This window comes from Hyperolius riggenbachi, chromosome 2 (genome assembly GCF_040937935.1).
Source record: "Hyperolius riggenbachi isolate aHypRig1 chromosome 2, aHypRig1.pri, whole genome shotgun sequence".
Taxonomy (NCBI): domain Eukaryota; kingdom Metazoa; phylum Chordata; class Amphibia; order Anura; family Hyperoliidae; genus Hyperolius; species Hyperolius riggenbachi.
This window is the reverse complement of record NC_090647.1, coordinates 212,560,127-212,587,907: the sequence shown is the minus strand read 5'-3', so window position 1 is coordinate 212,587,907 and position 27,781 is coordinate 212,560,127. Positions and strand designations below refer to the sequence as shown.

Here is a 27,781-nt window from a genome sequence, read left to right as displayed (position 1 = left end):
ACGCTAGCTAACCACGAACACCGCACTTATTCGCAACAGTGCACGCGGTTATGCGCGGTCTCCACGTGATAAGCACAATAGAGACAAGCACGCCTAACTAACCATCGACAGACAAAAATGAAACAGAGGTCGCGAACGCTTGCTTAACAGTTACCTCACCGAGCCTCCAGCAAGCATCCGTAGCAGACAAGACAGACACACGAAAACAGGGACAAGCGAGAGATAGGATCCACAGCACTAGCGAAAGTGGCTAGCGCGATCCAGGAAGACAGAACAGAAGGATCCACAGCACTAGCGCGAAGCGAGTGCGATCCAGGTACAGAGTAGCAGAACAGAAGGATCCACAGCACTAGCGAAAAGTGGCTAGCGCGATCCCAGGAGACAGAACAGAAGGATCCACAGCGCTAGCGAAAAGTGGCTAGCGCGATCCCAGGAGACAGAAGAGATAGCTGGTAGCAACCGCTGCACCAGCTATACTCCAAGAACAGAGATCAGAACCATTTCCTGTCGACCACCGCTGGGACAGGACAACAGCAACAGAACAAACAAACAGATAAACAATCCTAACTGCATTAGGGAATCTGCCTAGCACAGTTTCCAGGAATTACTCTAAGCTGATCTTCAAACAAAGAGCATGGCTGACACTCTCCAGAGTGTTTCACAGGAAGACTCCTTATGACCAGCCAAGCATTGTGGGAAAGACATAGTACTTATAGTACACGCCTCCAATGAATGTGGCCAGGCAATTTGCATGACAACGTATGCAAATTCCTCTGCAAGCACAAGCTGCAAAACTGACAGAAGCTCTTCTTTCCAGAGTCCTGCAGCATGCAAACCTACACAATGGTCAAAAAGCTGCCTGCCTGCACAGGCAGCTGAGCAAATCATCACAATCTGTTTATTTTCACCTCAGGTTCACTTTAAGGTGTCCTTTGACCTGAAGACTGTGTGAGGTAAGTTTCTCCATTCATTTCTCAATGAGTTCTTAGCTAGGATTAAACCAGTTTTTGGATAGAATGTGACACTTCTCATCTGCTGTACCATTCATTTATGTGGCAATCTAGTGGAGAGGTGAGTAATGGGCTGAACTGGATTGTCTACATACCTGCCATCGGTGTCTATCCAGCCTTGACTTCAGCTTTAGCTGTAAATACCAGTGAAATATTGGAAGTACTGTGCAGAGCTTTCTTGCCAGCAGGTTACCAATAATTCAAAACAAATACAATACACACAGGCATTTTTTTTAATTACCTTTATTGTATGCATCCATTCCAGATAACCTCAGAAATGTTACAAGGAATTACTGTATTTGTAACCTGTCAATGCAAGGTGCAGTAATCTAACCATTGTATGCATTATATTATTTGCATTAAAGTGATGCATTCCTTCCATAATATACTGCTCCCAAATTAAAAGAGATACGACTAGGAAATCAATTCATGAAGAAAAGGTAAAGTGATACATTGTAATCCGTATTCCAGCCTGAAATGCAATGTCACACAGCAGTTAGTTATGGTCACACAAGCAGATAGCATGTAAGTCATATGCGGTAGCTCCTGTTGCGTAAGTATTCCGCTACTGTTACCTCTATCCAAACACATGAATATAATCCATCATTGAACAATAGTATCCGTGTGTAGTGTGGGACACTTCCATGCTTCCTTGAAACTTCACAGGATATTTCACTCACTTGCACACTAAATGCTACTATGATTTATACCTCTATGCAGTTAATATTATGCTTTACAAATTTACTAATTCCACTTAGCGTTTCCCTAATGATGAAGTATAGGGTTATTACTTAGAAATGAAGCTAGCAATTAGAGGTACAGTCAGAATTTCTAAACATATATCTAAGGTCAGGTTGAAATGGTGTAGAGGTTCTGCTCCTGCTTCCCATGCACAAGGTTGCGGGTTTGACTTCTGGACCCGACTTACAGACTGTGACTGGTCTGGGAGTGAACTCACCACTACCTCAAGCTTGGGAGGAAGGCGTTATTAATACATTCCAGTGTGCCATTAAAAACATTGTTGTTTAATTGTTATTATTGTGAAGGCAATCTAATTCCTGGACATGGCAGACTCCACATCTGGATGCTGAAGTGCAGATAATTGCGTTCAGTTTCCAAGCAGTTCCCAAACACTTCAATCCTCCAAGAAACTCTGGGCCTGTCAGAGTAGCTAAAGGCAAACTTAATTTGAATATTTGCAATTGCATGAAAGCAAGAGTAGTTTTACATATACAGTATGTGACTATAGTTTAGGTCTAATAACTGCGTTATGGAAAAGCAGGCATCTGATGGGGCTACTGGTACTTTTTCATGACTCCTTTGAGCCATTTATGTAATCTGGATACTCTTGTGTATACCCCATATTTGCCTTGCTGTGCACAGCCCTCTCCCCAGCTAACAATTCCAGTCACAAAGTAAATGTCTTTGAATGGAGTGACATGTGGGCCCCCGCTATCTCCCTGACAGGCATCTTTCACCTCCTTGTCGTAGCCGGCGCAGAACATATTCTCTGTGATTGAACCTTTGCTGGACTCTTTGCAAATCTGTCTGCTAACATATGGAACATACAGCATCTGCAGCTTGGTGGCCTGAGCCCCCCGTTCATGCAAACGTCCAAATCCGCTCACCATGGCCTGTTTCTCATTCATCAGCACTTGATCGGCAAAGTCGGGTTCAGGGAGGCAAGCTGGAATGATGTTATCAGTGTAGTTTATGGCTTCTCTCAGCTTAACTACAGCAATATCAAAGTCAAAGGTGGCCTTAACAAATTTAGGATGTAAAATGGTCTTGTCAACCTTATGAATGGCTTCAAAGCCTTCAGACCTCCGTGTATTCATCTCGCCTGAAAAATCAAACAAGATCATCTAGTTAGGTTATGATATCATAATGATTACTAGTACAGACTCCTCATTTTTCTTTATCTGTCCCCAAAGTTACGCGGACATATGTAAACTAAATACCAGCTTCATATGGTATAATTAGTGAAATCACACTCTGGTTTCTTGTACATTTTGATGTCCTTTCCTTGCAGTATTTGGTGATTCTACCAATCTACCCCACAATATACAATGAAGATGTCACTATACTACAACGGAATAACCAATTTAATTACCAATTCCCCCCCCCCCCCCACCCACCCAAGCACACAATATTTGGGACCTTGTTGTCATGTGTGGGCCATGCAATGACCAAATAAGGTGAGATGAGTAAATTTGGATTTGAATTTATATGATAGAATTTTCAAGAACGTTAAAAAGCTTTCATCTACCATATATCACCACGAATAAGACAACTTTTTGACACCCAAAGAGTAAAGTAAAGTAGGAGAGTACTGGTTAAGGGCACCGCCTTTGACATGGGAGACCAGGGTTTGAATCCTGGCTAGGGTCAGTATCTATTCAGTAAGGAGTTCAAGGCAAGACTCCTTAACACTACAGGGTGGCCTCCTGAGCGCGTCCCAGTGGTTGCAGCTCTTGAGCGCTTTGAGTCCAACAGGAGAGAGCGCTATACAAATGTTCTGATTATTATTATTATTATTATGATTATTAACATATATGTGGCTGATATGCCCTGTGTATGCACAGCTGGTGTTGGAGTGTGCTACAGCATGTGTATCTTCCTGTTGTCACTCTGGCTTGCATTCATGTATGTATCTCCCAGCTTCAAAACTGACCACTAGAGCTTCAGACTCACTTTGGTCACATGACAGTGAGCTTAGCGCTCTAGTGGCCAGTTCAGAAGCTGCTGGGGAGACGCGAGGACCAGAGCAAGGACAAGTAGATTGCTGCCGCGTGCTCCAATGGTGTGTCATGGCTGACCAAAAGTTGCTGGTGAGCTTACGCAGAGCCGGGACAAGGTCCTCCAGCACCCAAGGCTGAGACAGCAAAGTGTGCCCCTCCATCCCTTCCACCCCAGCCATCACACACTGATTGCTATTAGACTAAGAGGCGCCACAGGGCCCACAACCTCCCAAACACCTTAATATCTAGTTATCTGGCTTGCAGTCACTGCCATGTATCCCCTTTTCTTATTTCTTTCTGCTTCATACACAATTAGGAATGACAGCTGAATGAATTGTGCGCCCCCTCCTACACTGCGCCCTGTGCCTCGGCCCGGCCCTGCTTGGGTGCACCTACGTGTGGGCATATTTGATATTTTAATTCACCAGTAGTGACACATATCTGAAGTGTAAGTATATTTATCAACACAACACTATGGTAAAAGCAAAATAGCTTCCAGATTAAACATCACGTAGCAGAAAATAGCGATGTCTCACCAATTCTGCAAATTATAGGTCAACTTAAAACTAACAGAAAGTTACGCTCCCCCCCCCCCCCCCCCATATAAAAAAATAGTGTATGTAGCATTTAAGATAGTTACATCTTCTTCACAAATCAACAGTCAAAAACATTGTGTGATTATTTCTGTTGTTACAGGCTTGCAAACCCTTGCTCACGATCTGGATCAGCATTGATGTCACTGTCCCTGAGTATGGTGAGCTGGAAGGGGAGTGATGGTCAGTCCCATTTAGCTCTCTCTCAGAATGGCTCTAGGATGGAGAGGCTGGGTTTGCAAATCCGTGACAACCACCTTTTAGCACACTGGCACCTCTAGGTTCTTGCCTACTGCTAAATCCAGCCTTGGGTCTATATGGTCTGCAGGAATCCATCCCATTATAGTGAGTTAACAAACAGAAACAAACAGAAACAAACAGATAGGACCAGTTCAACAAAACCTACCAACAACAACTTGAAACCTTCTGGTGTGGTTCATACAGTGCGCTGCAGTGAGAATGAACTGTCTGGACAGGATTGTCCCTCCACAGAAAGGTTCATTGTTTTCATTTGTCAGGACAGCCTGCAACCAAGTACATATGAGAAAACAGGTCAAGGGGGCCGATTCATGAAACTGCACTGCTATAGCAGCGTGAGCTACATGACAGCATCGCAAGCTAAATACAGGAGGCATGTAACCTATAAACAGCAGTTTTGTTTTAAAACCATCTCATACTACTGACGGCCACAAAAACCAACAGTGTGTGGTTATAAGCGCTGTAAAATGACTACAGGTATTTGACAAAACCGGTGCTGATAATTTACAGAAAACCCCTGCCCTTAAAAAAAAAAAAAAAAAAGGAAAAGGAAAGGGGTTAGTGTGCCGATCAGTTTGTGTGACATAACAGGATGTGGGAGGAGCTATCTGTAATGTAACAGTGTAACGCAAAGACAGTGGGCCCGAGTTCTCTCCCAAAGTAAAGTTAGGCAAAGTGACTCTAAAGGTAATTATACAATGTTACCCCCTCAAAAGGGAAAAAGCTATACACATAATAAGGCAGTGTTCTCCCCTAACGCACACATTGCTATGGTAACACAATGTTCTTCTGCAGAGGCGTCGCTAGGGGGTTTTATCCGGGGCACCCTGTTGCCATGGTGCCCCGGATATAATTTTGACAGGTGCCCTGCCTCCCTCTGCAGTGTGCCGGCTCTCTGCTATTAAACCTCTCAGATCGCGGCGACTGGGGAAGGCAGAGCAGGGCGCACTTCAAATGTGGAAGTGATGTGACTTCCTGTATGTGCATCCTGCTCTGCTTTCCCCAGTCGCCGCGATCTGAGGTCTGTAGCGCTGCAACCAGCCCTCCCGACTCCCGGCCAGCAAAGCGCCCAGTCCAGCAAAGCCCCTCAGTGCTGCATAAAGCCCCCCCAGCCCAGCATAAAGCACCCCAGTGCAGCATAAAGCCCCCCAGCTCAGCATAACCCCCCAGCACAGCATAAAGCACCCCAACCCAGAATAGCAAAGCGCCCAGCCCAGCATAACAAAGCCCCCCAGCGCAGCATAAAGCACCCAAACCCAGCCCAGCATAACAAAGCCCCCCAGCCCAGCATAACAAAGCCCCCCAGCCCAGAATAACAAAGCCCCCCAGCCCAGAATAGCAAAGCACCCCAGCCCAGCATAACAAAGCCCCCCAGAGCAGCATAAAGCACCCCAGCCCAGAATAGCAAAGCGCCCAGCCCAGAATAGCAAAGCGCCCAGCCCAGCATAACAAAGACCCCCAGCGCAGCATAAAGCACCCCAGCCCAGAATAGCAAAGCGCCCAGCCCAGCATAACAAAGCACCCCAGCGCAGCATAAAGCCCCCTAGCGCAGCATAACAAAGCCCCCCAGCCCAGCATAACAAAGTGCAAAGCAAAGCCCCCAGCCCAGCAAAGCAAAGCCCCCAGCAAAGCAAAGCCCCAGGGCCCCAGCCCAGCAAAGCCCCTGTGCCCTAGCAAAGCCCCTGGGCCTCAGCAAAGCAAAGCCCCGGGCCCCAGCCCAGGAAAGCGTACAGCCAAGCAAAGTCCCCAGCCTAGCAAAAAGCACAAAAATGCCCCCAGCCCAGCAAAGTTCTCACCCCAGCAAAGCCTCCACCAAATCACCTAGCAAAGCCCCAGGCCCAGCAAAGCCAGGCCAGCACAGCATCAACGCCAGCTATGCCAACACAGCATCAACACCAGCTATGCCAGCACAGCATTATCACCACCAGCCAGGCAACCCAGCATCACCACCAACAAGCCCAGCAAAACTGCCAGCCGTGTACAGCACACAGGCAAGCCAGCCGAAGACAAGACAGAAGCCAGGTGACGGGCTTTTTTATGTGAAATACTGCCTATTTAATATATTTGCTACACTACTGCTATGTTCATGTACATTTGACCCCACTTATGACTACGCCCATGCCCATTTTTTGCCGTGGCGCACTATGCGTGCCTCACAGTCATTCCCTCTTGGTGCCCAAGGGTGCCCCTGATCTCCCAGGAACCTAGAAACGCCTCTGGTCTTCTGTTAAAGTATAATGTAAGAAAAGGTAAAATGATATGAAAAGCTTCGTTGCAATAACTGACATTTTAGTGAGAAACTTATTTAACACACTGCGGAATTCTTCTTTAAAGAAAGTAATAGAGAGAGTTATAGACAATATTGTGCTACTCTGTATGTACTGTATTTCTAAACAATTAATCTATGTTTTCCTCCATACCTTAAAGCAAATCTGAAGTGAGAAAACTCTCTTCAGGTTTGATACTTATGTTAGTAGAGGGAAGGCTGGCCCGGTGTTCCAGTGCTGTCCTCCGGTCTAGCTATTTGGCTGAAGACCTCCTGGGAACTACTCGCGCATGCGCAGTTGGGATGTGCTCATCCATGCAACTATTTAAGGATGCTGTGGGTTTAATAGCTAGACTGGAGCAATGTTTCAGTAAAATATGCCTAGAATTCTTATCTCTCTGTTCATCTCATCAGTTTCTAAGTCTACACAAAGCAGAAGGTGAAGCCTATAGTGTGCAATCACACCCCAATTGCTTTGCTGGGATTACTCCAATGGTAGATCAATTTCACAGGGAGGAGAGATCTTATACATCAGCAGGGATGCCCTACATATACACTGGGTGAGTAATCATTCACCAACTGCAGGTATGTCTGTGTAATATTGTTTATTAACCTCCCTAGCGTTCTGGACGAGCTAGGCTCGTCCAGAGACGCCGGAGGTCACCGCTAAGGCCCCGCTGGGACGATTTGAATAATTTTTTTTTAAAAACACGCAGCAAGCACTTTGCTTGCTGCGTGTTGTGTCCGATCGCCGCCGCCCGCCGCAGATCCGCCGCGATGCAGGGCCCCCCCAGGCGAGACCCCGTGCACTGCCTGGCCAATCAGTGGCAGGCAGCGCTGAGGGGTGGATTGGGTCACCGACGTCACCGATGTCACGACGTGCGTCGTCATGGCGACGGGGGAAGCCCTCCTGGAAATCCCGTTCAGAACGGGATTTCCGGATGGGTGATTGCACCGGCGGGGATCGGAGGGGTGGGAGGGACGCCGCAGGGAGTTGGGAATCATGTAGCTAGCGCTAGGCTAGCTACATGATATATTTAAAAAAAAATTGCAAAAAACGTTCCCGCGGCCGCAGGGCCGCGGGAATCAGAACGCCAGGCAGGTTAAAGAGGAGCTGTTAGGTATAGGGTCTCAGAGAAAAAAAAACACATATATCAGTAGCTAAGTATTGGCTGTACTTACATTACATATGCATTTCACTGTCCACGTTTGGATTTCACAGAATTTTTATATAGTATTTGCAGAGAATGATGCTCCTGACAGCTCATGGCAGGTTCCATGTTTGTCTGTCTGCTATGAAGCCAATTGTGATGTAATATCCTCCCTCCTTCCTGATGATTCGATCAGGATCAAAGATCCTAATGGTTCATGATCCGGACAACACTATTGTGCAGTGAATATTAATTAGCCATGTGGCTAGGAACAATAGGGGACTCATGCAGTATACTCTAACGGAACATGTGCCTTGTGATTTTTCAGTGCTTTGATGTTACCAGCTGCTGTAACATGAGCCTGTAACTTCCCACTGTGAAAGCAGCCTTAGGGCTTGATAGGGAAATGAAGGGGGAGGACCCAAGGTAGTGCAGAGTGGGGAGAAGAAGCAGCCCCAGAATGCTTTGCAGTATGTTATGCGGCCTGGCGGCCTCCTTACGAGCTTGGGAATAACCAGCCTTGCTGTTAAGCAAGCATCAAGGTAAGAGAGATTTTTAACTTCAGTATTGTCTTTTTGGCTTCCTTCTAAACTGTTTAACACAGGAGAATAGAGGTTTAAATTAGCTTTTGCAGCCTGACAGTTACTCTTTAAAATACTTGAGCTGTAAACAAATAATTTGATAAGAATAGTGTTATTTTCTTTGGAATAAGGGAGATATGCTTCCTGTATAGTTTTTTTTTTTACCTGCCATGGACATTCACCAAATTTGCATTCCCTTCCACCCACAATTCTTTCTTCAGGGTTGTCTTCAAAGTCCAGATCATCATCAGTAAAATCAATAAACGACGTTTCTTTTTGGTCATTACTCTTGGCAGGTGCAGGCTCAGTAGGAACTGTGGCATTGTTGGTGCCATTGTCTGTTCCCTGAGAACCATTTATGCCTTTCGCTTGATTTTCCACTTCCTCTGGGATTGACCTCTTTTGCCTGAATCCTGTTCTCCTCCCGCAGGAATACTTCTCTGAATCACACAAACAAAACATTATAATAGCAGGTTACTGAAAAAGTCACAGTAGCAGTGTGTACAGGAAATACCCACCCACATCCTAAAGTGTCCACAATTGCTGCTGGTTCATAGCTTACTTTATCTACTGTTCTCAGTAATGCTTAAATGATGCTGATAAATTAGTTGAAATCTGTAAAGTAACTGCTCACCTCTAATTATACACTCACTGAGCACATTATAAGGAACACCTGGACACCTGCTAATACTGTACATGCCATTATCTGTTTGACTAGTCATGTGGCAGCCAGTGGTGTAACTTAAATTATTATTATTTATTGCATTTATAAAGTGCCAACATATTATGCAGCGCTGCCCAATAGATAAATTGGTAAACATACGAGGTAGGACTTACAAGGAACTGACAACAAAACAAGATCATGCAAATGATTTGATAACAGTAGTTCAGTGTCTTTGGTAAAAAATAAAGTATGTTCTAGTCCGCAAGAGGGGTGTCAGACAGTGAGATTGCATGATCAAGCAGGAAATACTGGGGAAGGGGGGAGGGGGGGCTGCCTTAGGCTTATAATATAAAGGGTGGGGGTAGAGACAAACATGAGCGTCTGTTGAGAGGGCGCCCAGCCAAACATTATAGGGTACTGATGTAGGGGGGTATGCAAGCATGAAAAGGTGAGTCTTGAAGGCTTGTTTGAAAATATTACAGGTGAGGGCGAGTCTGATGGCTGGTGGGAGCAAGTTCCAGAAAGTGGGGGCAGCACTAGCGAAGTCCTGCAATCGTGCATGAAAGTGAGATATGCGCAGTGCGAACAGGTGCAGGTTGTTGGAGGATCGGAAGGGACAGGCCGGTATGTGCGGTATTTGTAGCCCAAACACAGAATTTTTTAGTTGATCCTGAAGCAGATAAGGAGCCAGCGGAGGGCTTTACAGAGGGAAGTTGTAGAGGCTCTGTGATGAGAGAAGCTGATCAGTCTGGCTGCCGCATTCATTACCAATTGAAGGGGGTGTATACAGGTTGAAGGGAGGCCTGATAAAAGGGAATTGCAATAGTCCAGGCACATCATCTCATGCAGCTACGCTTTGTGCAGCCTATCACCTTGTGGCAGAGCCATGCAGAGGGGTGCTCAAATTTAAAAAATGGGCCTCGCACCCCCCCCCCCCCCCCACACACACACACATGCCCCCACCTCGTTTCTGGCTTAGGGGGTATTAGTTGTCATGCGGAATGCAGCTGGGAATGGGTGCTGAATGCAGCTGCTGGGTGCCATGTGGGTTCTGGGTGTGAGTACAGAGTGTCATGTGGGTTCTGGCTATGGGTAGGTATCACATGTCATGTGGGTGTTGATTGCACATACTTAGTGCCATGTGAGATCTGGGTGCATGTACTGGATGTCATGTGGGTGCTGGGTGCAGGTACTGGGTGTAACATGGGTGCTGGCTATGGGTGGGCTTTGGGCGTCACATGGGTTTTGAGTGCAGATACTTTGGGTGCGGGTACTGGTTAAAATGGTGCTTGGTTCAGATATTGGGGGCCCTGTGGAGGCTGTGTGCAGGTGTGAGTACTGGGTGCAATGTCAGGCCTGGGTGCAGGTACTTTAGGCCATGTGAGCGAGACTACTGGGTGCCAGCTATGGGGGGAAGGGATGGATGTTGGGAGTATGAGTGCTGCAGGAAGGGAAGTCCTTGGGGGTGCTAGGGAAGGGAGAGGTAAGTTTAGATGCTGGAGGAGGTCACTATGAGTGCTGCTGGGGACAGGAAGGGTGCTGCTAGGGGAGGCAAAAGTCAATATAGGTGCTGGGGGAGGGAGGGAGGGGTCAGTGTGGGTGCTGGGGAAGCATGATCACTGCAGTGCTAATGCTGGGGAGGGAGAGTTTAGTATGGGACCTAGGTGGAGGGAGGTCCCTGTGGGTGCAATGTTGAGGAAGAGGTCATTGTGGATGCTGGGGGAGGTAGAGGTCACTGCTGTCAGAGAGAAACTATCTTACCTGCTCCCACACAGCTGTGAGGATGGTTACACAAGGATTCCTGTATAGCACCTCTTTACTCCAAAGTGTCCCAGATGGGGAGGAGCTTCCTGTGGGTGTGGGCAGGGCTTATAGCGACCAAAGGCAGAGCTTCGTTTTTACAGCCAAAGGGGCCTTTTTATGGGAGTTTAAAGAGGGGGGGGGGGGGGGGTGCTTGGGCAGCCAGAGCCCCCCCCCCCCCTTTGCACATGCCTGCCTTGCGACTCTGGTCTCTGCATGTCATGTGGCATGCATACATACCATCCATTGAAGTTTGATTGATCATTGTGGTACACCACACATCCAATCCCCATCAGTAAGCGTGGTGTGGATGAAGTGGAAGTGTGTGTGAACATCTTGGAGCACTCCACAGCAGCTGTATTTTAATGTACAGTATTTTAAAACTGCATAGATTTGCACTAACTTGAATTTCTGAGTTAAAGAGACTCTGTAACAAAATTTTCAGCCTTATTTCTTCTATCCTATAAGTTCCGATACCTGTTCTAATGTGGTCTGTCTTACTGCAGCCTTTCCTAGTTGCACAGTGGCTGTATTATCTGTGTTATATAATCTAATCTTCTTTCCTTTGTCGGGTTTGTCGGCTGAGGCAGGAATGTGCTGCTCTGCTGTTATAGGCAAAAGCTATACACACCCTCTCCATGCCCCCTCCAGGCTCTGTATGAGTCACAGACTGAGCTGCTCTCAGCCTATCACAAGCTGGTTAGCAGTCATGTCTTTTGTTTGTAAACACTGCCTAAAACTGACAATTACAAGCCAGGATTGCAACAGGGAGTGGCAGAAACAGCACACAGGGGCCCAGGAGAACATAATGAATAGAATGGTATGCTTTTTATTGTAAGAATTTTAGAGTACAGATTCTCTTTAAATAACATTTTCTGATATGCCCTGGGTTGTGGCTTTGGTTGCACTTTTTTGAATGCTCAGTCAAAGTGCCAAACTGAGAATCCCCCATGGGTAAATAGACTAGCTCAAACCCTGTCAGATTTCCACTGTCCTGAGGAGATGAATTACAGCCTTTCTTTTAATGATGTGGTGACCTGAAATTACCGGTATCTCCTGTCTGAAGAAGACAGTAGTGAGCTTTAGGCCCCGTTTACACTAAGTGCCTGTTTCCACTACACACAGATTGGATGCAGAATGAATGCAGAAAAACTGACTCCAATGAATGCCTATGGGAAAATCTGCATCAGAAAAATTGCGTTTATTGGAAACAGGCCCATAGGAATTCATTGGAGTCAGTTTTTCTGCATCCAATCTGTGTGTAGTGAAAACAGGCCCTTTATCAGTTGCTCTCAGTTATAACTGAAAGGTCAACTGATTTTCAATGTAAGTCCCATGTTTTCCTATGGCACCTTTCACCAGTGGCGTAGCTAAGGAGCTGTGGGCCCCGATGCAAGTTTTGCATGGGGCCCCCCAAGCACTATACACATAATAATTGATATGGTGCACCAAAATCTGCCAATGGCAATTACAGTGTCAGAGGTGCAAGAAGGGGATGGGGAGCAGTTTGTTAATGATTAATACTATTCAAAGTATCTATAGAAGTGATTATTATGAGCACAGGACCAATAGAGAGCTAATATTGCAGTTGAGGGAGGGCCTCTCAGGGCCCCTCTGGCCCAAGGGCCCCGATGCGGTTGCAACCCCTGCAACCCCTATTGCTACGCCCCTTCACACTTAAAGAGAAACTCCAACCAAGAATTGAACTTTATCCCAATCAGTAGCTGATACCCCCTTTTACATGAGAAATATATTGATTTTCACAAACAGACCATCAGGGTGCGCTGTATGACTGATTTTGCGCTGAAACCCCTCCCACAAGAAGCTCTGGGACCGCTGTACTTTTGGCAGTTTGTTACAATGTAACAAGGTTCACAGACAGGAATTAGCTAATTACAGCTGTTTCTAACAGCCAAAACAGCTAGCAGCAGCTACATAACCTGCCCACAGTAAAAATGTCACCATGTAATAAATGTCAGAATGTAAATTGGGGAGAGGAAAAATTTTACAATGAGCAAACACTGACTAAATCATTTATACATAATAATTGTAAAAATGAAGCACTTTTTTTATTACATTATTTTCACTGGAGTTCCTTTTTAACGCGTTTTAACTGAAATCTTTTTCACAATGCGCTGCTATAGAGAAGAGAAAAAAAAACACGTACCAACTGATTAAGTGTAAACGGGGCCTAATGTAGCAGCTGCTGGTACACTGGCAGTACACTCAGGGGCGCCGCGAGGCACCAAGCAGACCGAGCGGCCGCTTGGGGCCTCAAGGTCTTAGGGGCCTCGGCGCCAGCGGCTCCGTGACGTCGGCGTGACGTTACTATTTTCCCGCAGCCCCGCGGGGCTGGCAGAGCAGAGCAGAGCTACGGGAAGATGGCCGCCGCCGAAGCCCTGCTCTGGAGACTATTTATGTCTCCAGTACAGGGCTTCGGGTGGCCATCTTCCCTTAGCCCTGCATTCAATCAGCGCGGGAGATTGGAGGAGGGAGGGAGCTCCGTGGGAACTGCGCGCCTGAGGAGCCGGCCGGGAGATGGGGAGAGAAGACTTCTGCCAGTGCCAGGTGAGTAAATTCTTTTCTTTTTGCAGCCCTAATTGCGTTTGATATCTGCTGAAAATGTGCCCTAATTGCATTTGATATCTGCTGAAAATGTGCCCTAATTTCGTTTGATTTCTGCTGAAAATGTGCCCTAATTGCGTTTGATTTCTGCTGAACTGTGCCCTAATTGCGTTTGATTTTTGCTGAAAATGTGCCCTAATTGCGTTTGATTTCTGCTGAAAATGTGCCCAAATTGCGTTTGATTTCTGCTGAAATGTGGCCCAAATTGCGTTTGATTTCTGCTGAAAATGTGCCCAAATTGCATTTGATTTCTGCTGAAAATGTGCCCAAATTGCGTTTGATTTCTGCTGAAATGTGGCCCAAATTGCGTTTGATTTCTGCTGAAAATGTGCCCAAATTGCTTTTGACTTCTGCTGAAAATGTGCCCTAATTGCGTTTGATTTCTGCTGAAATGTGGCCCAAATTGCGTGCTGCTGAAATGTGGCCCAAATTGCGTGTGATTTCTGCTGAAAAGTGGCCCAAATTGCGTGTGATTTCTGCTGAAATGTGGCCCAAATTGCGTTTGATTTCTGCTGAAATGTGGGCCAAATTGCGTTTGATTTCTGCTGAAATGTGGCCCGTTTTTATTTTCTGGTGTCTGGGGTAACTGTTGCTGCGTTTATTATTTAATGGTCATAGTTGGCTATATTTGCTGTGCTATGGTTAAGCTCCGCCTATACAATGTCATGGCCCCGCCCATCGCGTGGCGCGCTGCGCGCGCCACAATCACTCCCACATCCATTTTCCCCCGCAAACAGCCCCGCCCCAATCCGCCCTCCCGCTCCACCCACATGTCATGGCCACGCCTACTTATGCGGGATAGCCACACCCATTTTTGCCGCGGCGCAGGATAGGGCCACTTCCTACAGTCCGCTTGGGGCCACAAAAACCTTAGCTGCACCCCTGAGTACACTGAATGTCTATAATACTATGCAGGTATGTTATAAAGCTCTGTATGTATTTGGTTTAGATTTCTTACCTGTAGGCACGCAGGATTTGCCATCAAGTCCCAGTTCATATCCGGCAGTACAGGAACAAACCGTGTCTCTATTCTCTATTTTACAGTACTGATCACAACCACCGTTGTTCAGGCTGCACATTTTTAGTATAACTGCAAAATAAAACATGGCATGTGATACACATCACTTTATTATTATTTAGTATTTAAATAGTGCCAACACTTTCCGCAGTGCTGTACAGAGTATACGGTCTTGTCACTTAACCTCCCTGGCTTTATCATTATTTCTGGATTTTAGTGTCAGAAAGCCGTGCAATTTTTTTCACATGCTTTTAGACCCTAAAAATCCTACCGCTAGATAGATCTGGGACAGCCCTGCACATTACACACCTCCCATGGATCCAGCTCAGGGTTACTGCTCTGAGCTGTTGATTTTTGGCCCGAGCCTGACTCAGGATTACCGCTAAGGATGTTAACTGTCCCTGAGAGGAGCTCACAATGTAATCCCTACTATAGTCATATGTCTATGTATGTATGTATGTAGCAGTGTATGTATCATAGTCTAGGGCCAATGTAAGGGGGAAGCCAAGTAACTTATCTTTATGTTTTTTGGATGTGGGAGGAAACAGGAGTGCCCAGAGAAAACACACACAGACACAGGGAGAACATACAAACTCCGGGCAGATAGTTCCCTGGCTGGGATCTGAACCAGGGACCCAGCGCTGCAAGGCGAGAATGCCTACATAGTTTAGCATTTGAAATGTGTAATCCCACCATTTAATAAATAGCTGATATACTTTGGTTATAACAGAACAATTTCTGAAGAAACCTGCTGATTATGTGATGCGTTATAAACACGATATTGTACACTGGTCACACTAGTTTAAATAACAGACTGCTCCCATTCTTCCCAACTATGTATTGATGCGAGACATATCTATGCCCATTAAGTCCTATGGGAGAAAATCACTTTACAAATGTTATTGTTGTTGTTCTCTATCTCATTGCCAAGGAGAAGGGTATGATGGCATTTAGCCACATTATCCTAGAAAGCTGTCAGGTGGCCTATCCATGTCCAGGACCACAAGGATTAGTTGGAGTGGGTGGAAGGAAAATAATGTAATTAAGGGCTGATTCACACTACGGCCTGGTGCACACCAGAGGAGTTTTTCTGAGCATTTTGAGTTTTTAAATCTGCTGCTAATGTTATCCTATGTGTCTGTGCACACTGGAGCAATGAGGTTTTGTAAAAAACCCCATAGCATTACATTGGGAAGAGCTTTTAGAGGTTTCAAAAGCTCTTCACAATGTAATGCTATGGGGTTTTTTACAAAACCTCATTGCTCCAGTGTGCACAGACACATAGGATAACATTAGCAGCAGATTTAAAAACTCAAAACACTCAGAAAAACTCCTCTGGTGTGCACCAGGCCTACAAGAGCTTTTAAAGGACAACTGAAGTGAGAAGAATATGGAGGCTGCCATATTTATTTCCTTTTAAACAATATCAGTTGCCTGGCAGCACTGCTGCTCAATTTGGTTGCAGTAGTGTCTGAATAACACCAGCAACAAGCATGCAGATAATCTTATCAGATCTGACAATAATGTCAGAAACACCTGATATGCTGCATGCTTGTTCAGGGTCTAGGGCTGAAAGTATTAGAGGCAGAGGATCAGCAGGATATCCAACTGGTATTGCTTAAAAGGAAATAAATATGGCAGCCTCCATACACCTCTCACTATAGTTGTCATTTAAAGGGAACCTGAAGTGAAAATAAACTTACGATATAATGATTTGTATGTGTAGTACTGCTAAGAACTAAAACATTATTAGCACAGATATGAGTCTCATATTGTTTCCAGTACAGGAAGAGTTAAGAAACTTCAGTTGTTATCTATGCAAAAGAGCTTCTGTGAGCTCTCCGACTTTATAAAGTCGTGGACAGCACTGTCTTTTGAAGCACTTATCTCAACTGTCTCTCGTTGTTTGTTCTGTGTCTATGGTTTCAAAATGTCTGTAACCTGCTCTGTGAAATCATTTAAAGAGTCTGAAGCCAATAAAAATACCTGTTTTTACTGGCCATGTATGTTAAGTAATCCTAGATCCTAGCTGAAACGACGAATCCCCGCGACAGAACGAGATATTTATACCCCCATATCCCAGGGCAAAATTTCACGCCTTTCCAGGTCGTGGATTTTGCTGCCCGGGGAGGCAGAGCTTTGCGGCGTAGCTCTACCTCCAGTGCAGTCAATCTCCATCGATCAGCTCCTCTCCCCACCCCTCTCAGTGAAAGAAGACTGAGAGAGGCGGGGAGAGGCGGAGATCGGCAGGGATTGACGTGAGCAGAGGCAGAACTACTGCGCAAAGCTCTGCCTCTACCAGACAGGAGCCCCGAATTTTGTCCCGGGGATTTCAGGGATACATATACATCGTTCTGCTGCGGGGATGCACATTTCAGCCAGGATTTTATTGTTTAACATAAATGGCCAGTAACAGCCAATTTTTTTGGCTTTAGATTCTTTCAAATGCTGAGTGTAGTGTGGAAACTGCAAGTATTAGAGAATCATGCAATGTTATAAAAAAAAATAAAATAAAAGGTATATACCTGAAAATAAAAATATGACACTATGTTCTTTGCTACTAATGTTCTATTAATTATCTGTACTACCCATGCAATTCATTATATCATGAGGGTTTTTTTTTTTGTTTTGTTTTTTGCTTCAGTGTCACTTTAAGCGCTAGTGATTTTGAAAAGCTCTTGCTAATGCAATGCTATGGGGGATTTTTACAAAATCACATTGCTCCAGTGAGAATACACACATAGGAAAGATAACATTAGCAAGAGCTTTTCAAAATCACATCGCTCCAGTGTGAACACAAACATGGGATAACAATAGCCAGAGCTTTTAAAATCACAAAGCACTCAGATAAGCTCTTGTCGTGTGAACAAGTCCTAAAGGGGTGCATACAACTAACGATTTTCCCGCCGATATATAGCAGATTCGATCACTGTGATCGAATCTGCTGTGAAATCGTTGCGCAAATGCTGACAGAACGATCGATTTCCATCCGAAATAAATCGTTCCTGTCGATCCGACCGCGTGGAAGATTTTGCTCGATCACCGTGCGTAGATAGCGGAGTTTGAATGCCCGACGACGGACGCAATACAGCAGTACATTACCTGCTCTGCCAGCGCATGTCCCCCCGGTCTCTGCTGTCTTCTTCTCCGCTCTGGGCTCCAGGGCTGCAGCTTCACTGAACTTCCTGTCCCGGCAGAAAGTTTAAACAGCAGAGCGCCCTCTACTGTTTAAACTTCCCCGGACAGAAAGAAGTGAAGCTGCAGCCCTGGAGCCCAGCAGGAGAAGGAGCAGCGGGGACAGAGGGGACACGCGCCTGCCGGAGCAGGTAATGTATGCGGGGGGTGCTAGCGGCGGCAGAGGCAGCTTCACAGATTGTGATCGCTTTCATGCTGAAATCGATTCACAATCTGTTTGCAGTAATGGCAGCCATACGATCCCTCACTGATCAGTTTGTCGATCTGATGGCAAATCGACCAGTGTATGGCTACCTTAAGGCTGTAGATCCAGATGCTGACACACAGGTGCATACAGCATCTCTGTCCTGCCAAGTGATAGTGTGTTTTGGAAATGGTGCCAGAGATGGTACAGGAAGTACATTTCAAAGGGCTGTGTGTTTTCGACTGTAGTCATGATGACAGACAGACAGTGATTGTGTGCAGCACTGACAGGCTGTCCATGCAGGCAAAAGTGCCAATGTAGAGACAGTGGACAATGAGTCACTATCCTTTTCTACTACGTTGCATTTTGCGATCCAATTCTGATAACTAATGTATCACTAAACACAGAGTAAAAAAAAACAAAACGAATGGGAACAGCAGCGGCTGATGGCATTAGTGTGATCTGATTGTGCTGCAATTTTGTCCAGATTGGAATCATTGTCTTGCCACATTTTAAATGCAATTTAGCTCTTATACTTCGTATGGTAGCTCAATCACAGTAATGGAAATTGGTTTGAAATGCGATTGCATTGCTGCGCAACTTTGATCGCATTTCAAAGTGGAAAAAAATCCCTTATACCTAACTTTAGAAGAGAGTGGCCTCAATTCACTAAGCTTTATCAAATACTTTATCGAACATTTGATCATTTACCTCATGAGTTAAATCTAATTTTGAATTCACGAAGGTGTTATAGAGTTATCGAATGTTTTATCGATAAAACATTCCATAAATGTATAACACCTTAGTGAGTTCAAAATTAGATATTACTCATGAGGTAAATGATCAAATGTTCGAAAAAGTGTTTGATAAAGCTTAGTGAATTGAAACCAGTGTTCATAATCTGATCATCACATCATATCACATTACATTATGAGACATCAGCCATCGACTGAGTGATCAGTGTGATGTCATCTGTCAATACAAAAGAAAGGTGTGGACAAAGGTGACTGTGATTGGCAAGAGCTATTCACCATTGTTTGAAGCTTAAAGGTGCGCACACACGCACTACAAAAGGCAACGATGGGTCCGCCGGACCCTCCCGCTGGGCGGTCTTTTAGCCGACAGTAGCGCGTGTGTACGCGCTGTCGACGGACTGATAAGGCTGTTTCTGAACAATCCGCTCAGCGGATTTTTGTTATAATTTTTTAAAAATTTTGCCCAGTTGAATTCAAGACAAAGTTGCACAATTTTGATCATTTCTGTTTACTAAAGAAAAAATACAGTGAAGGGCAGCACAATTCAAACTTCCAATCAATTGTATGGAAGTTACTGCACAAAAATCATTTCTCTTCCCTACCCATCAGCTGTAGTAAATCACTAACAACATACCTGATTCACATCTTCTGCCCTCAAACCCTGAGTTACAGAAACATGTGAAGTCACCAATGCCATCTTTGCATGATCCACCATACTGGCAAGGATTAGGTTCACACTGGTCTCCATCTAGAGGAAAAACAAAAGAGGCGTTATCACTGATCACCTGTAAAAGGATATCAAAAAGTGCATTGAAGACAATATAAATCACTTTGGGGTTGATTCACTAACAGAAATAGCGCAAGTAACCTCCTGTTACAGTACTTTTATAGCTTTGTGTGAAGACATTTTAAAAATAAATTTGCGCTTTAATAACTATCTTTACATCTGGAGTTTTCTTTTAGACTTTTCATTTAAATATTTTTATGATTATTTTAGAAACACATTATTATTGGTCTTACCAAAATATTTGTTCCAAAATTCATTCTGTCAAAGAGAAGGACACATTTAGTTATGTTAATAGATCATACTGGAAATATTTTCTTTAGCAAGATGAACTTTTAAAACAGGGTAGTAGAAAAGTTTAGATATGTTGCTGAAGTAAGAAAAATTGAGTAAGATGAAGTCAGAAATTGATAGAGGCAATTTATCAGTTAAATCAGAACCAGATCATGCACTTAGGCAGCTGCCCAGGGCCTGGAGAGAGTTTAGGGGCTTGGTGGACGCTAGCCCACACCAACCCCCCCCCCCCCCCCCAAATAAAAAAAAAACAGATGACCATCAGCAGTGGGCAAAAACTGCTGACTTGCCTTAGACCCCATGGCATCTTAATCCTTTTCAGAATCAAATAGCACCAAATATGTCACTGCCTTAAAACAAATAAGCTACTATTTGTAGATCATCTGACATGACCAGACTTTTGGACATGCATGGTCAAACGTAACTTGCCCACCACAAGTGTGTGCTGGATTGGCTCACCAGTGGAGAAACAGGATTGTACATGCATAATTAAAAATACTCTAACCATTATAATGTCAATTATTTATTTCTCTTTTAGTGGATTCCACTTAACCACTTGAGGACTGCAGGGCTAAACCCCCCTAGTGACCAGGCCATTTTTAGTATAATAGCCCACTGCAGCTTTAAGACTAAGCTGCAGGGCCGTACACCACATCACACAAGTGATTTCCCCCCCCCCCTTTTCTCCCCACCAACAGAGCTCTCTGTTGGTGGGTCTGATCGCTCCTCCCATGATTATTTTTATTAAATAAATATTATTGTTAGCTTTTTTTTTTTTAAAAAAAGCTGTTTCTTTAAAAATGTTCCCTCCCTCCCCCCTAACTCCCCACAGCCAGCCAATTATGGAGATCGGCTGTCATAGGCTTCTGCTATGAGAGCCGATCGCTCTCTTGTCCCCCAGGGGGACAGCCGTGTGACACGGCTGTCCCCAGTACAGTGCTGCTGCCGATCGCAGCGATGTACATAGAAATAGACGACGATCATGCCGTCTATTAGTCAGCTCGGAGACTGAAGGCGGGGCGGAGCCCCAGGACTTTACGCCAATCGGCGTTAGGTGGTCCTGGGGCTGCCGCCGCGGCCATTCCCATTGGCGTGACGCGGGCGGCAGAAGGTTAAAGGACCACGCCAGCAAAAAATAAAGTAAGTGTAACGTTTGCAGGTTTCTATCTCCGTGGTCAGCGCACAAGATGCGCGCTGACACAGCGGAAATCCTCCACAAACGTGTAATTTGGAGAACCCAGGTTAGGTGCAATGCACCGGTAGAGGGCAATTCCCACCAGCAGATGGAGCTGTGGAGTGCAGACGAGCACAGCCTCTGCACGGCCACAGATGCCAGTTGGGAATTGTATGAATGAAGGCAATGTAGGGTACGATAGCTCTCTAAGAGAGAGAGCACAGAGACAGACTAAATGTGTGTTCCCCAATCTAGTCGCCACCCAGGGACGGTGAACACACATTCGCAGAAACAAAGCGGGAACGCTTTTCTCTCTTTCAGGATTTTATTAACGTGTGAAAATATCACCTGGGATTCATATGCAATTAACTTTTTCTCCTCAGTTTTCTCCCAGGTGATATTTTCACACGTTAATAAAATCCTGAAAGAGACAAAATACTGAAAATAATTTTGATAGTACTTTTCACTTCATTTTTGGTACTTTTTCAATTGTAAGGTGCTGAAAAGTTATTAAAAAAAAGTTGAAAATTATCTCCTAGCAGAAAACTCAGGAGAAAAAGTGAATTGCATATGGACCGCTGTCAGATTATAACTCAGGAAAAGGATTGTGGACAAAAATGGCCAGCATGCCTCGTGCAAGTGTGATACATTCTACGATGAGTGATAGAATAATGCAATAAAACCAATCCTTACAGTTTTAACATCATCCTCAAACACCTCCCGAGCTTCCTCGTAGCTGCAGACTTCTTCAACACATTCTCTTTCCAAATTTCCCTTTTTCCATTCTTCAAATGCTGAATTTGCACGTTTGAACCTCCCCAGCACGCTGTTTGCCTTGTCGTGATTCAGAAAAACTGCAAATCATGAATCATCATTACTAATTGTTGTGTTCAATAATTACAGAAGCAGAATAACTGGAACTAGGTTTATTTACAAGTTACTGCAGTACTGTACATCTGTATATCCAGCAGCACACGCCAGACAAGCAGGAAAGGAAATCAACAAGTCTAGAACAGCATAGATAGATCCCATGCAATCATGCAGTATTACAATAGTGACACTGTAATATCACAGTGCCATCTACAGGCCAGATGTATGAACACCACACTAATAATGTTCAGAGTGAGAATGTTTATCAAGCATACTTTGGCATGGCACTTTGTAGTCAGTGGGTGGCATGATGACTATAGTACATGGGCATCACTCTGGCCTTCATATACCAGCTAAGATACTATCTTCATGGAGTTTGTATCTCTTTTCTGTGACTGTGGAGGTTTCCTATGGATGCTCTGGCATCTTCCCACAACTCCCAAACAAAATATACTGTGTTGTTAATTAGTCTACCCCAAAACTAGACTAGAATGTGGAGGGGTATTAGTGATGGGGATTTTGCAGAGGAAAATGTGTCAGCACTACATAAAATACACTGTATAAATACATGATAATAATATTTTGTGGCCCCGATCTACTAAGATTCTCCAGAGTTGCAGAGTACTGGTGGACATTACAGATCATGCAAACCTGGACAGAATTTATTGAAAATCTATTAATTGCAGAATATTTGGAACCCTCGCCTGGGTTATACAGTTCTACTATGGCCCGTATACAATTTACTTTTCCTCCCAAGTTTTCTCATAGGTGATATTTTCACCCCTTATCAATAAAATGCATTTTAAGCCACCATCAAGCAAGAAAATACTCAGAATAATTTTGACAGTACTTTTTCTACTTTTTGGTACTTTTTCAATTGCAGAGTGCTGAAAAGTTATTTTAAACATATAAAAAATGATCTCTTTGAAGAAAACTTAGCAGAAAAGGTGAAATAAATAAGGGCCTGTAAGAGAAGCCTGGGTTTATTAGAAAAAGTTCTCACTATCTTTGTAAATAACCCTATCATGTAGTCACATTGCATGAAATTATCTTTACAACATTGTAAAGATTGGGTAAGGTAATCTGATTCTTTTTTCTAAAAAGCTTATAGTCCCTCTCCAGACACAGATCTAAAAAAAATAATCTAATAGATTAGTAATCAGTGCATGCAGTTCAATACATTTAAGGCTCTGTGGGTGTGGCAGCTGCAGCTGTCTGGATTGCATTATACTCACTTTACAGACTTGCAGGGGGTATGGGAAAGGCTGACTCTTTGCAAGAAGATTACAGCCTATAGCGCACACAGTCTGTTGAGCAGGAAGTGGCAGTGTCTGGACTCCTGAGCAAGTATTTAATAAGTGCAACCCGCTTGTGCCTGGAAAAGGGGCTAATGGTGGGTACACACCATACATTTTTCTGTTCAATTTTTTACCGCTCGATCGATTTTCTGATCGATTTCTGCATCTATTTCCATTCACTTCTATGAGAAACCGACCAGAAAAACGATTGAAAATAAGGTCTAACATGACAGAAATTATCTACCGAACCATCTATCTAAAAGAAAATTGAATGGTGTGTACCTAGCATTAGAGTTGGCCATAAACATAATAGAGGTCAAACTGCAAACAGTCCGGTCACTCTCAGAACATTCTGTGTGGGAGCAGCTGCACAAACAACAGTACCTGTTTGCTCTGTGCTGAAGGAAGGGGAAGAGCCAAGTAAACAGTGACGGTCAGGTTAACAGTCAGTCCTCCTGTCAACTGGCACAAGTGCCTCCCCCCTAACTCCATGCAGTCAACAATTACTCACTAAACAATAGCCTGTATCCCAGTCTGGCTGAGTATGGACTCATTTTGATGACCACACTCTCTCAGACACACACGCATTTCATGTTGGTGATATATCCTGCAGCAAAATATTTAGCCACTCAAAAAGGTTTTAAAAACATTTAGTATCAAAGTCATTATACCACTGAGAATTGAGTGTAGTTCACAAGCAGCATAGTTCAATCAGAAAGAGTCAGAGCCCCATCCATCCAACAGAAGGCACAGCACATGGTCATTCTTCTTCACCTGCCAGAAATTCACTTTCACCTCAACCTAGCGGGAGACCAATGACTGGCAGAACAGCGCACTAACGATTCCATGCACACTGTATTGTCGTACAAATGCATAAAAGGCATTGCTGTGTAGGTCTATCGTCAGCACCATATCAGCATACACCCTGCACTGACAAGACAACCCCTTTCCTGCCCTCACATCACACATTTGAACAACAGGTAGATGCTCTTACCAGTTTCTTGTTGTTCCAGGAGTACAACAGGTAAAAAAGTCAAAATCACCAGGTACATCTTCCCAGCCATGCTGTGATGTGATTTCATGAACTCTCCTTTTCCCTTTTGTGGAGCTGGTGTGACAATGAGAGTCAGGAGTTCAAGCTGCAGCTTGCTAAAGGAAATTAGGAAATTCCTGCCCAGATAACAGAATACTGGAAAGAAAGCGGCCAGTCCCCTAATCTACAGCCACCTCTCATTACCAGGCTGTTACAGTCAAACTGCTGTGTTTAGAAGCCATCCACTACATTCAGGGTGGAAGGGAATGCGTGGAGATTGGATTTGGAGAACAAATGTGTTTGTTTGCATTATGCAATATGTTCTTCTGATTTGAATTCAGATACCTTTTTATTTGCTTTACTTACATGGTAAAAGGCCAGAGAACAAGCTAAGAGCTGAAAAGCTAAGTACCAGGATCATTCCCGGGTCAGGTACTACAGAGATGCCAATTATTATTTTCAGTGTGAGGAAGTACATTAACGTCTGCCAAGTTTCCTGTTGAGGTAGCCATGGACAGGAACTGGTGGTGGTGGGCAACAAAGACAGCAATCATAAGCTTGCCACAGATTCCACCACTTAAAGAGAATCTGTATTGTTAAAATCGCACAAAAGTAAACATACCAGTGCGTTAGGGGACATCTCCTATTACCCTCTGTCACAATTTAGCCGCTCCTCGCCGCATTAAAAGTGGTTAAAAACAGTTTTAAAAAGTTTGTTTATAAACAAACAAAATGGCCACCAAAACAGGAAGTAGGCTGATGTACAGTATGTCCACACATAGAAAATACATCCAAACACAAGCAGGCTGTATACACCCTTCCTTTTGAATCTCAAGAGATCATTTGTGTGTTTCTTTCCCCCTGCAGCTATCTTCCACTGAAGTGTCAGGCTGTTTCTTCCTGCAGAGTGCAGACAGCTCTGCCTGTATGTAATTCCTCAGTATGTGAAAGCCCAGCCAGCTCAGAGGAGGATTTATCCAGCTTGTAAAAGGTAAGAGAGAAGAGAGAAGCTGCCCTAATCTAAATAATACACAAGCAGTGTGCAGAGAGGGGCCTGGAGGGGGGGAGATGCATCACAGAACCACAACACTGAAGAACTTGGCAGCCTTCCAGACACAGGCTGAGAAGTCTGACAAGTCTGACAAGAGAGAGATAAGTTGATTTATTACAGAGATGGTGATAGTAGAACGAGCTGCAGTAAGCCAGAACACATTAGAATAGCTTTTGGAACTTGTAGGATGATAAAAAACAGGATGCAATTTTTGTTACGGAGTCTCTTTAAAAGGGCACTACAACGAAAACTGTAAAATTTAAAATATGTGCAAACATATACAAATAAGAAGTACGTTTTTTTCCCAGAGTAAAATGAACCATAACTTACTTTTCTCCTATGTTGCTGTCACTTACAGTAGATAGTAGAAATCTGACAGAAGCGACAGGTTTTGGACTAGTCCATCTCTTTATAGGGGATTCTCAGGGATATATTTATTTTCAAAAGCACTTAGTGAATGGCAGTTGCTCTGTCCAACTGCCAAAAAACTGCGTAGGGAGCAGGGAAGCTGGCCGGCATCATTGTTTAAATCCCTTTAGGGAATACCTTTATAAAGAATAAAAGCCTTGCTGAGAAAACAGTATGAAGAGATGGAACAGGGTTGTGAGGAGGTGCCCAAAAAGTATGTATAATACAGTAGCTGATACTATTTAAGCGTATAAAAGAAACAAAGAGGTATCTTACCTCTATGAAGGACTCTCAAGAGTGGTATTCAGGGAGCCTTTATTAAAAAAAAACGGTTATACTGTTGACAACGCGTTTCACGGGACGAGGCCCGCTTCCTCAGGTCATTAACAAAAAAGACAACCTAAAAACATACATACAAAAATTCCTCAATTTGATATTTTCACATACATATGAAGTATGAAGAGATGGACTAGTCCAAAGCCTGTCACTTCTGTCAGATTTCTACTACCTACTGTAAGTGACAGCAACATAGGAGAAAAGTAATTTATGGCTCATTTCACTCTGGAAAAATGTACTTCTTATCTGTATATGTCTGCACATATTAAATTTTACAGTTTTTCGCTGTAGTGCCCCTTTAAGAAACAAAAATAGCTTTGGCATGTATCAGTGGTATGCAAGTCATTTTGTAATTTAATATGATAAAACTGACCTCTCAATTTTTTTTTAAACATTACATTTTTACATTCTGCTGGTTTGCCAGTAACACCTCTCATCCTGCATGTGTAATTAGCTGCACACTGGAGGAGGCATTGCAACTCTGGAGGAGAACACCTGTACTAATCAAAGGGCTGAAACTGTAAAGCTGAGCTATGCATGTGGCTGTTTCTGCAGATACAACCAAGAAAATGTATACATTTGAAATAATGTGTTGTTGTTTTTTTACCACTATTATGTACAGAAGTGAGTGGATTTGTTTTTGGTTTGAATACCATTTTATTTATTATTTGTAAATGTAAGTACTTTTGTAGCACCCAAATGTCTCTTAGGGCCCATTTCCACTAGGACCATTTGTGCCTGATTTCACACACATGAATACGGATCCGGAATCTCAGCCTATTGAAATCACTTAATTGCTTCTGAATTCGTGCACATGAAACAATTCTGGACAACACATCCAAATACCCGTACAGGGATTCCGAGGTGTATTCAGAGTGCACAAGTGCCAGCATCCGTATTGGAGACGGACTGACAGCACTAGTGGAAATCTGCCCTAACCATTCACATGACATGTAACCTTTTGTCTTCTGTGCTAGCTGTACTTGCTCTGCTATAGTTCTTTTATCACCTTACCAAGTGTTTCTACCCTTCTAGATTGTAAGCTTGTAAGGGTAGAGCCCCCCCACCCACTTTTTTCATACTTGTTTTACTGGTTCCACAAAAGCAATATGTAAATGTATTATTGGATGTTCTTGTACTATGCATTAACATGGTATTGTTATAACCTTCATATGTGGCATCATGATTGCTGCAATTCTTATGTGGGGCAATGTTTGCTGCATTTCATGTGTCAGAGTAAGGGTACGTACAGACATACGATAACGATCGTTCGTTCTGAACGACGAACGATGTTAAAGGAGGTATCGGCCGATGATCGTTTGAAGAAAGGCTACTTTGAACATCGTTCGTGTACGAACGATCTTGGAACGAGCGTTGCGTGCGCAACATGATGTATAAACTGATTTCAAACACAAGTGTCAAAAAGAACTGTTTGAGCATGTGCAAAGCTTTGAGAACGAACGATCAACGACTGATCGTTGTACAGACATTACTTTTTGAACGATGGTCGTTGGAAAAGATCTGGCAGAATGGATCGTTCTTTACCAACGACATATCTCGTTGGTCGGTCGTTTTAATGATCGTTTGTGCACTTTTTACGAACGATCGTCGGGCAATGCCGTCGGTAACGATCGTTTCAAACGACTATAGTCGCATGTCTGTACGCACCCTTAATGTTTGATGCATTGCATT

The 27,781-nt window shown here is 44.0% G+C and overlaps 1 protein-coding gene across 1 annotated transcript; it reads right to left on the bottom strand.

Moving 5' to 3' along the window:
• Positions 1-1,374: 1,374 nt before the first annotated feature.
• F10 (coagulation factor X) lies at positions 1,375-24,543 on the bottom strand. The gene is made up of 8 exons (XM_068268082.1): positions 24,256-24,543; positions 21,787-21,947; positions 19,862-19,886; positions 19,476-19,589; positions 14,648-14,779; positions 8,766-9,040; positions 4,751-4,868; positions 1,375-2,853 (listed from the first exon to the last, which is right to left on the bottom strand). The coding sequence occupies exons 1-8, from the start codon at positions 24,341-24,343 to the stop codon at positions 2,306-2,308; spliced, it is 1,461 nt and encodes a 486-aa protein (XP_068124183.1). The 5' UTR covers positions 24,344-24,543; the 3' UTR covers positions 1,375-2,305.
• Between the last annotated feature and the right edge of the window lie 3,238 nt (positions 24,544-27,781).

Coding starts and splice junctions, on each gene's coding strand:
- F10 (XM_068268082.1), bottom strand. CDS start 24,343: ATGAAATCACATCACAGCATGGCTGGGAAGATGTACCTGGTGATTTTG. Junction 19,590..19,861: donor ATTTTGGAACAAATATTTTG/GTAAGACCAATA, acceptor TTTTTCCTCTAG/ATGGAGACCAGTGTGAACCT. Junction 2,854..4,750: donor AAGGTTTCAAGTTGTTGTTG/GTAGGTTTTGTT, acceptor TTGATTTTTCAG/GCGAGATGAATACACGGAGG.